The 10538-nt window shown below is 41.2% G+C and overlaps 1 protein-coding gene across 2 annotated transcripts in view; it reads left to right on the forward strand.

Moving 5' to 3' along the window:
* The window catches only part of LOC103398843 (abl interactor 1-like), a 12229-nt gene extending 1987 nt beyond the window's left edge, over positions 1-10242 (forward strand). Inside the window, exons 2-11 of one of the 2 annotated variants that reach the window (XM_017030940.2) lie at positions 1697-1864; positions 3283-3459; positions 5421-5435; positions 5636-5739; positions 5833-5973; positions 6632-6732; positions 7174-7389; positions 8301-8390; positions 9686-9874; positions 9962-10242. In XM_017030940.2, coding sequence (XP_016886429.1) covers positions 1697-1864; positions 3283-3459; positions 5421-5435; positions 5636-5739; positions 5833-5973; positions 6632-6732; positions 7174-7389; positions 8301-8390; positions 9686-9874; positions 9962-10137 — 1377 coding nt within the window. In that variant the 3' untranslated portion in view covers positions 10138-10242. The remainder of the gene's footprint in view (positions 1-1696; positions 1865-3282; positions 3460-5420; positions 5436-5635; positions 5740-5832; positions 5974-6631; positions 6733-7173; positions 7390-8300; positions 8391-9685; positions 9875-9961) is intronic. The other variant, XM_017030941.2, reaches the window with a different exon arrangement.
* Positions 10243-10538: the final 296 nt, after the last annotated feature.

A 10538-nucleotide genomic window follows, 5' to 3' on the forward strand; every position in this document is an offset into this window, starting at 1 on the left:
TATATAGTAATACCTTGGGATACGAGCGTAATCCGTTCCATGACCAAGCTCGTAACTCAAGGTGCTCATATCTCATTCTTTTCCAGACAGGACTAACAAAATTAATCTGTTCCGGCCCTTTAAAAAACTCCCTTATTATTAGTGCTAATAACAATGTAAAAAAACCATGTTTTTAATTGCTATAGAGACATACACACACAAAGAATATATAGTATATAAGGATTCCTGTGATATAAAATCAAATGTGGTTTTTACTTTTCTATTTTTTTCTATTTTTTTTTTTTGTTTTGCTTTTTTGTATTTCTGTATTCTTTCTTTAGCGGGCACCACGCTCATATTTACAGTCATCTTAGGACTCGTCGCTATTATGAAGAATAAAGCACAAAACGGAGAGCAAATCACGTAGATAACGCAAAAACACAATACGGAAGTGGACGGACACGCGAAGTGAACAAGGCGAGGCAGCGAAAGGTTGCTCCAAGCGCTCGGCCCACCTGGCTTCGGCGTCTGTAAGCGTGCTCGTATCTCGAAGTACTCGTACGTGTAGATGCTCGTCTCTCAAGGTATTTATATATATATATGATACGATTCAGTAATGCATTGCAATTCTTTATTTTTCCCCCAATTCAATGTCGATTCGCACAGTTCAAACGGACGGACAGACGCCGATACTTTCTCCGACACGTCGGCACAACTGCAGTGCATGATGGGAGTGTGCATATATCAGACATACACTGGATTTCCCAGTGCATTGTGTTTGCATACATTGAGTGCCTTTTATATTAGACAACTTCTACTCACGACTCATGCACTCATGTCAGTAGTTGGGTTTGTACCTTTTTTTTTTTTTTTTTTTTTCTTTTACTTATTATTACTATTAGAGCGTGAATTCATAAACTATTAAATGAGGAATGAGTATTATTGCGCTGCTGCTTTATTTTCAGACGTTTTATCGCTAAAACTGTTTCGAGTTATACCACGGCTGTTCGTATAAACATGAAACTAAAAAAAAAAAATTTATTATTGTTGAAAATAATTATCTGGTACTCCAATTATTAATTATTTGTGTATATCTATTTGATAGTGATCTATTTTAGAGCATGCATTTGGCTGTTTTAAATTTAAACTCCATTGTGACCTTGCTGATGTTTACTGAATTGGTTTAATAGTATTGGTCAAATTCTGTAAGTGTGTAATATATGCGCGATCATTTAAAAAATGGGGTTTTTTATTAAAGTAAGAATCGTTGCTGCAGTCCATTAGAAAAAAAAAATTATTAGTGAGAACATTTTCAGCACCGGCCCTGAACAACTGTTAATCCCGGTTGGCCCCAAGCAGGGACTGCGTTTAAATTTCCGGCCGGTTGAGTGATTGAGTTTGACACCCCTGGATTAGCGCCCGGATATATCAGCAATAATCTATCAAATCCCCCTATTTTGCCTGTTATTATTGTCTCTTTTGGGGGATCATCAGCTTATGGATCAGACAAGACAATCCTGAAAATTTTCCTTTCAGTCTGAGACCGATCGCGACCCAGAGATTGGACCATTCCTGATTCCAATGCTAATGGGGTTTTTTTTTTTTTTTTTTTTTTAAAGAAATCTGTCAAATACAGTGACATCTTCTCCTTCTTCTTCTATGTGTTTTTTTTTTTCTCCCTGACTTCTAATTTTTCCATCTCCCTTTCCTCTGCCAGGCTCAAGACAAAAAGAAAGCCCTGGAGGAGACCAAGGCCTACACCACCCAGTCCCTGGCCAGCGTGGCCTACCAAATCAACGCCTTAGCCAACAACGTGCTACAGCTGCTGGACATTCAGGCCTCACAACTGCGACGTATGGAGTCGTCCATCAATCACATCTCCCAGGTACTAAGACACTCACATTCCATTCCTAAGCGTCTAAAAAAAAAAAAAAAAAAAAAGGGGGGTTCAAAACTGAACTTTGATCACTGTCGGCTCATTTTGTTATTATTTTACTCACACCCTTGAAGAAGCCGTTTATTGATTTTCTGTTCAACACTATTGCATGGCCTTGATTTCGTTGAGGTTTAGTACACAGTCCTAGCCATAAATGCACTGGTACTAATAATTGGCATCAACATTTCTCTTTCGGAGTTTTGGTTGTCGGCATTGGTTTCCTCAATTTTCAGTTTTTGGTTTGGGCCAAGAATTTTAAATCCGGTGCATCCCGACAGTATTTAATTTTTTTAAATTTTTCTTTTTGTATTATTTTATATGGGACCTTCCCAAAGTATAACTTTGCAGCAAAACAAAAATACTCCCTTTCAGAGACAGGCCAACAGGGGTGTGGGTGATAATGAAGCTTTATCAGCATAGTCTTCTCTTTCTACTGTCCCTCTCCCTCTCTCTCTCTCTCTCTCTCTCTCTCGACCTGTGAGCCAGTAAACGTCCCAGTCCTCACCCTTCACGCTGCGTTAGGCCTTTCGCGGATGAAGCGAGTGAAGTCCTGACATAGGCAACGCATTTCAGTATTTAACGGGGGTTGCTACGGGAAGCAGAGTCACACGAGGGGACAGAGAATCTTGCATTGATCCCCCTTAGTTAATTAGTCATTTATTCTATCAGATTTAAAAAAACCACAGCACAAAGATTCGCTTTTGCATTTCTATTTGTGTTTCTAACGGTTCCTGCCTTCCGCGTAATCGTCACCGAAACCGACGCTCTGAACAGCGATCGTGACGAAAACCCATTAAGACACGTTGGATAACCGGATTGGAAGAGTTTTCCGGGGACTAAAAACAAGCTTTAGATTCTATCAGGGCCCCCCCCATTTCGATTAGCAGCATTGGTAATGAATGCATCCATAGGACTGCCTTCGCTTGCCAGACAGAAACAGGAAGTAGGCAGGTCTATATATTTTTTTTTTTTTTTTTTTTTTTTTTTTGGTTTAACTGTCCAGCTGAAACTGGGTGTGTCACTTCGGTTTCCTCCGTCCTCTAAAAAGTAGTACGTTCCCTAACTTGAAACAGACACACAGGCCGTTGCCGTTTTTCGGAGCGATAGAAAAGGGGCGTGATTTACAGAGGAGATGAAAGTCACTGGTAGAGCTTTGTCTAAAGCGCCTCGGGGCGTAGAACGCAGTTGTAGGTCAGCAGGCGTTCAAAAGGGGCGTACCAAAACGACAGTTCATTTGCTGAAATAAATTATAAAAAATATAAATAGCGTCGCCATCAAAAATATAGTTTCCCGTAACTGGTGGTGGTTAATTCGAAATAATTCTAATATCTTTTTTTTTTTTTTTCCCCCTGCAGACAGTGGTGCAGACAGTGGACATCCACAAAGAAAAGGTAGCTCGTCGCGAGATCGGCATCCTGACCACGAATAAAAATACCTCTCGCACTCACAAGATTATAGCTCCGGGGAACATGGAGCGACCTGTGCGCTATATAAGGAAGCCGATCGACTATACGCTCCTGGATGATGTGGGACATGGTGTCAAAGTAAGTTTCCTTTAACCAGAGCCTTCTTTTTTTTGTTGCTTACCAAAAATCTATGGTTAAAACTTAAAACTCAAAAAATGTATGACTTTTGCAACAGTTGAATGGAAAAATGGTTTCCGGGACTAAAAGGAGCACCAGAAATATTACAAAATGATGTGATGTTCGGAGACATTCGTTACAAGCTATAAACGACATGGTACTACATAGTAGTAGTTGTTCGACAAAACGATCATATAGTTTCCAAAAGTTACCAGTAAATAAAAATTGTATTACAAATATTATATAACAGACTGATTTAATGTTACAAAACATTGAGCGAAATTGGCAGGAAAGTGTGTAAATTCTACAATCACTTGAGTATCTACATATTCATTGATCTGTAATATGTACATATATATGTTATATATCCCAAAAAAAAAAAAAAACCCGGTAAAAAAAAAAAAAACTCCAATCCATTCTGACATTATCAACGTGGCAAAACTCAAATCTATGATAACACTTTGATCCAAATTACCTGCATGACATTATCAATGTGGCAAAACGCACACCTAAGATAACACTTTGATCCAAATTACCTGCATGACTGCTACTGTGATTATCTCCAAAAACTTCAAGGCTACTGATATCGCGATATCTTAGCGAATCGAGTTAATTAGCGAGTTAGTTTAGCTGTGAAGAAATTTGAAAATGCTATAAACACTACAGTAACATTCCATGAGCGAAACCGTGATCTGGTAGCTAAGATTTCAGGTTAGTTATTGGCAAGTAAAAAAAAAAAAAAAAAGAGTGTGCCAGATTAGAATTTGAAAGTGTTACTGATCCCTTCATGAACTCTGTTCGAACAAAGGGGGGAAAATACGGTTCAACTCCTTCTCCTTCTCGCCGTATTTAGCTTTGCTAACTTCCTCAACGGTTAGTCATCTCTTCCTTAATCCCTTTTCTTTTACTCATTGATATTCTGTGTGTGATTATGTCCCAATAGTGCGTGTGTTGGGACAAAGATATATTGATTCATCTTCGTCTTTTTGCCTTTTCTTTCGTTTTCTTTGTCGTTGCAATCGTCAATATCCGATCAACTTTTGCTGCTTCATTTTTTTTACATATTTACCATTGCTTGGTAAGCATACAAAAAAAAAAAAAAAAAAAAAATTTCACAACTGACTATGAATGCTAATGACCATTTATGAAGGCGCCAGTTTCTGCTGAGACGGTACGATTACTCCGACGTACCTACGGGATGTGCGTTTGGGCTGCGACCGCGATGTCGGTACAGTTGTTGTTGTTATTGATAATTATTCGCAGAGAATTCAGAAATATTGATAAATTGACAACAACAAAAAAAATATTGTAAAAATGTTATTTTCTTAATAATGTCGTTTTGCATAAATACCCTTTACATAAAAAAAATTAAAATTTTTCAAAATTTTTTTTTTTTATATATCCAGAAGTCAGACCTGACAATGCACAGTACAAACCCTTTCTCACAGTTACCCTCCACCGTAGCGGCGTTTATTGGCATTGCTGTTAGTTACCACGGTAACGTAGTTTGAGTCTGAATACCTCACAGTTGGTTCTTATGACCTCACTGTCTTCCCAGCTTTTTTGCTACGAGAGATATAGCAAAAAAAAAACAAAAAAAAAAACAAAAAAAAAACAAAACTCAACAGCAACCCAGCAAAGTACAAAAACTAAAACGCACCATTTTACATGGTTTGCATGTATGTTGTTTTTTCTATATGTACAACGACAATAAAGGCAATTCTTTCCTCATCATTTAGAAATAAAGGAACCATGATAACGAATTAACAAATTTCATACATAATACTTTGCGATTTCCTGGTTTTTAACCCCTTAAATGATTGCTTTTTGCTGTTGTAATAATGTAGCCTCACTTTTTAAAAAACATTAACCAATGAGCATTTCTTATTCTTTCTCTTTCCTATTTTTCTGCTTGCACTCAGTGGCTTAAAGCCAAGGTAAGATATTATTGTTGTTGTTGTTTTTTCCTCCCCCCCTAATATTAATGTCCCGTATTTTCCTCTATTTCCATATCGCTTTATAACATCTCTGTTTCCAATTGCCAAGGAAATTCACCATACGATTCCAATTCGCCCTTCACTTTCCTGTTACGTTGAACAGAACATTCAGCATGAATTGTCGTCACCTGTGCTTTCAGCAACACGGGAACAATGCTGCAGGGCGAGGCGGAACTCTCGCCAGGACCAACCCGCCGACACAGAAACCCCCGAGCCCTCCCATGGCTGGACGCGGAACTCTAGGGTGAGAAGAAGAAGCTTGGTGGTGTTTTGTTTGTTTTTTTTTACCTTCTACAATTCGTAAAATATTTTCTGGGTATCTTCTTATTCGCTGTAGGCGTAACACGCCGTACAAGACACTGGAACCGGTGAAGCCTCCCGTGGTGCCGAACGACTACATGACGAGCCCGGCTCGACTTGGCAACCAGCACAGCCCTGCGCGCACCGCCTCACTCAACCAGAGGCCCAGAACGCACAGGTGGGACGAACGTTTGAGAGGTTTTTTTTCCCCCCCATAGGGCTGCTGGAGCCTCACATGCCTCTCCTTACCTACCCGATGGTGGTTGCCTGGAGGACGCACTGGTCGGTGAACGCTAGGGAAGAATATTTTTTTCCCCTCGCGTCGCACCGCGCTCAGGTGACGTTTTTTTAGAATTGGCGCAACTTCCCAGCTGACTTTTGTCCTTTTTTTGTGCATTTTTTAGACATTTTTACCATTTTTTGAAGAGGGTGAAAAAAAAAAAAAAATGTCAGAAATCCGAAGGTCTGACGCCAGATTCGGACTCAGCGCCGGACCGGCAACGCGGAAATGTGCTTATCTTTGCTCTCCGAAACCCCCTTTTTGAACATTTTAAGCGTTTTATTGAAATGACAGTGCATGCATTTTACTATGTCGCCCTCTGGCGGCCGCTTTCGGGAATACGCAGGTGGCTTCTGGAGTTATTTTCAGCACATTGAGCGTATATTACCTTTTTTTAAAATAAACATTTATTGATAATGCTGCGCACATCATCACGACTCGTACCTCGGCAGACTAGCATATTAAAGACGAACGTCAATTTTGGATTGACTGACAGAATCTGTAGGAACAACAACGACGTATCCCCTCTCACTGAGTTCTGTCTATTTTATTACAGCGGCAGCAGCGGAGGTAGCGGGGGCAGAGAGAACAGCGGAAGCAGCGGCATTTCTCTCCCTCTGGCTGTTCCGACCCCGTCCCCTCCCAGTTTAGGGCAAGGTAAGTTTAGGCAACCTCGGTTTTGTCAACTGTTTAGTTTAAGAAAAAAAATCCGGAGGTGAACCGGGATTTTTATTTTCAGTCAAGCGAGTCGATAAGGGAAGGGGACGAGAGGTCGGGGTTGGGATCGCCGGCCGGGCGTCGTCCGCGTAGCAGTGGAAGTTTATGGAATGTTTGCAGAAGGTACAGTGTTACCAAGATAGGTGATGAAAAGAAGGAGACCCAGGACGGAACCCTGGGGCACACCTGAAGTGACAGAAGGAGTTGAGCAATTGAGTCGAGTTGCAACTGGATTTTTAGAGATTAGAAATTGGACGTAAAGGTTTTTTTTTTTCCAGAGTTTCGGGGTATTATTGCAGCAATTTTGAAAGACAGACAATTACCACCGATGGGTGTTTTTTATGTCAAATTAAATCTCTCACATCTTTCCTTCTCCTGCAGTGGCGACATCCTCGGCCTTAGTGCCCCAGGGGCCTGGCTTGGGTCCGATTCCCATGTCCCAATTTGGCACAATCTCTCGCCAAATTTCCCGGCACAATTCCTCCTCCTCCTCCTCGGCCTCCATGGTTTCGGCCACCGGCACATACCGCCGCGCTCCGTCCGTTTCCTCCCAGCAGCCTCATGTCAACGGGGGCCCCGCTTACACACAGAGCTTGAGTAAGTCGGACTCTCTCTCTCTCTGTTTCTCTCTCTCTCTCTTTTAACAATCGGAAGTTTGTAAAATAGGGAGATAACCTTTTGGCCGTTAATGTGTTACTTTTCATTGTCCCAATAATGCAACAGCTAAGAAATATCCCCAGATAAATGCATCATGGTTCCTGAAGTTCTTTAGCAAAGCACGGGCCGTTAGCATATGAGCTAAAAACACTTTTTTTTAAATTTTTTTTATCAGATTTAGCCCAACGTGCTCAGAGGACGACAACGTCGTTGTAATTTGCCGCGCGTACTTAATCAACAATATGAAGGCGAGGTGTCCACTTTCAACAGGACAAATGTATTTAATGAGGAATCAAAGGCAGTGCTGAGAATTAAACAGCAGGTGGCAGCAGATCAACACAGCTTTTTTTTGATGTCCTCTGTGTTGCAGTCGTTACTAAAAAGACGTAAAAATACTAGAGTACAACAGCAGTACTACCACTACTAGTTTACTGTCTATTTTAACAAATGTGTCACCGACCCGGAATGTGCTGATACGGCCGTCAAAATGTCCGCTTCATGGTGTAGTAGTAGATGGACGTCTCAGTGTGTCGCGACAGCGCATTAAAATGTCAGGCTGGAACAGAGCTAGCGCGTAGGTCATAGAATGTCTCTGCAGGTCGTCCTAGGAAAATGCGACACGAAACGGCACTGAAAAAAATCAAAATGTCTCTTTGTTTCTCAGCAACTCTCCCTGCAGTGTTTTTGCTTTCACTCTCCCGTGATCTACTCTGTTCTTTTCTTGCTCTGTCACGTCCCTGTTGCCACATCTGTCTGTCTGCTCCTCTGGTCCTTCTGGTGGGGTGTTGCCGCTTCAGTGTCCGTGGCTCCTCCGCCTCCACCTCCCCTGGTGCAGGGTGTTGCCGCTTCAGTGTCCGTGGCTCCTCCGCCTCCACCTCCCATGGTGCAGCTGACCCCACAGATCCCTTTGACCGGCTTTGTAGCCAGAATGCAGGAAAGTAGTAAGTATTCCATGTGCGTACTCCGTGCCTGTACTTGTTACATTGAACAAGTACAGATCCCCCGGGGGGGGTCCGCCAAAATTTTTACCAAAAATATATCATTTATATACATAAATATATCGTTATACTTCGGCCTTTTCCCTGCAATACCCACGTTTCCCCAATAGATGGCAGTAGTTGTGAAAATTATTTTAGCATTTTTCGTCTTTACGCATAGCCTTTTTTCATGTCATTTATCTTAGCTCACGCCAACGCTCCATCTATCTGCTCCAGACCTGGCCCGTCCTGACCAGTTGTGGCCCGCGGGTCAGAAAATTTGCCCCACGCCTGGTCTAGCGTGACAACAGGTTCAATTGATATAACTTTCTTTTACAGATGACCAACGGTATCGGCCCCGATTTTTAGCATAATTATGTAACATCTGTACGAATCGGTATCCATTTTTTGGCGCCGATAATGAAAACCCCCGATAATGCAATTCCTGGGATTCGTCAAATGATGTTGATTTTTGGAGAGAAAAAAAAAAAAAAAGTTGCGTTCTAAGACCCACCACGAAATGTTTTTGCTATAGTTTTACTGTTAAATTTTTTTTTTTAGGTTAAATTGTATTTCCCGTTAAAAGATGCGATGTAGCGAAACTTCCGCGGAACGGATTAAAAAAAAAAATCTGCGATGTCCTGAGGGAGCGTCGTATCCCCGAACAGAATAGCTTTAACTGATTCAAGGCATATCAGGACCTAAAAAAAAAAAAAAAAAATCTGTAATAATGCTAGTACAGTAATATATGTTGATTACCGTATTTTTCGCACAAAAGTCGCACTTTTTTTTCCATCCTTTGGCTGGGTTTGTGACTCATATATGCGACTTATATATTAAAATGTATAATTTCACATGTGTTATTTTCACACTGGCAGCCACTAGAGGGCACTGGTGCGACTTATACTCCGGAGCAACTTTTATATGTTTTTTTTTTTTTTTTACTTCTTCATTATTAATTTTTGGGAAGTTGTGAGTTAAACTCCAGTGCGGAAAATACGGTAAATATTTCCACATAATAATGTACTGTTTCCTCATTAGTGGTAATTATTTCTACTTCCTTGTAAAAAAAAAATATATACTAACCTTCATGACCTTAAGGATCAACCACAATTACAGACTCAGAATCAAACAGGGCAGAAGATGCCCACTACTGGTCATTTTTCGACAGCACATCCTTTGAAATTAAACTTCCTGTAAAAAAAAAAAAAAAAAAAATTTGCTTTTCTATTCCTAATCAAACGACTCTTCTCCTCCAGTAACGGACAGCCCTGCTCCACCTCCTCCGCCCCCGCCGGAAGACATCGGTGTGTTTAAGGAACCGTCTCCTCCTCCTCCTCCTCCCCCGCCTGTGGATTACGAGGAAGAGGAGGCAGCGGTGGTCCACTACAGCGACCCCTACGCCGACGGCGACCCGCAGTGGGCCCCTAAGTCGTACTTAGAAAAAGGTTGGCGCGGTGAAAACCGTTTTTTGCGACTTTAATCGATGTCTAATACATCGTCGGTGACACCTTTCGATGCACTTTCTCCCCCAGTTGTGGCCATCTACGACTACAGCAAGGACAAGGAGGACGAGCTGTCTTTCATGGAGGGGGCCATCATCTACATAATCAAGAAAAACGACGACGGGTGGTTCGAAGGGGTCTGCAACGGCGTCACTGGACTCTTTCCAGGAAACTATGTGGAGTCCATCATGCACTACGCCGATTAAAAACAAAAAAACAAAAAAAACAAAACTCAACCAACCCAAAAGGTCGAGTTTTAAATGAAGTGCCATTGTGATGTTTTTGAAATAAGTGGGGTTTTTTTTTTTTTTTTTTTTTTTTTTTTTTTTTTTTAAAAAGGTTTATCATTTTTGCAGTTTTTAAATTTACTCCCCCCCGAGGGATAAAAGTCGCACGGCCGAAGAGGATCTTAACAGATTTAAACAGTCCCGACGTTACGTTACGATACGATACGGCCGGTCTACCTGTCAGTCACATTTACGGTCCAATCAGATGTCCCCAATTTTTTTACGCTCGGGTCTGTTTAGTTGAACACAACGCTGATGTACTCACAGGAATTGAAGAAATACAGAGCGATTTTTTTTTTTTTTTTTAACAGCACTAGGGA

The sequence above is a fragment of the Cynoglossus semilaevis genome, unplaced genomic scaffold (assembly GCF_000523025.1).
Source record: "Cynoglossus semilaevis isolate Cse_v1.0 unplaced genomic scaffold, Cse_v1.0 scaffold774, whole genome shotgun sequence".
In the NCBI taxonomy this organism is placed as follows: domain Eukaryota; kingdom Metazoa; phylum Chordata; class Actinopteri; order Pleuronectiformes; family Cynoglossidae; genus Cynoglossus; species Cynoglossus semilaevis.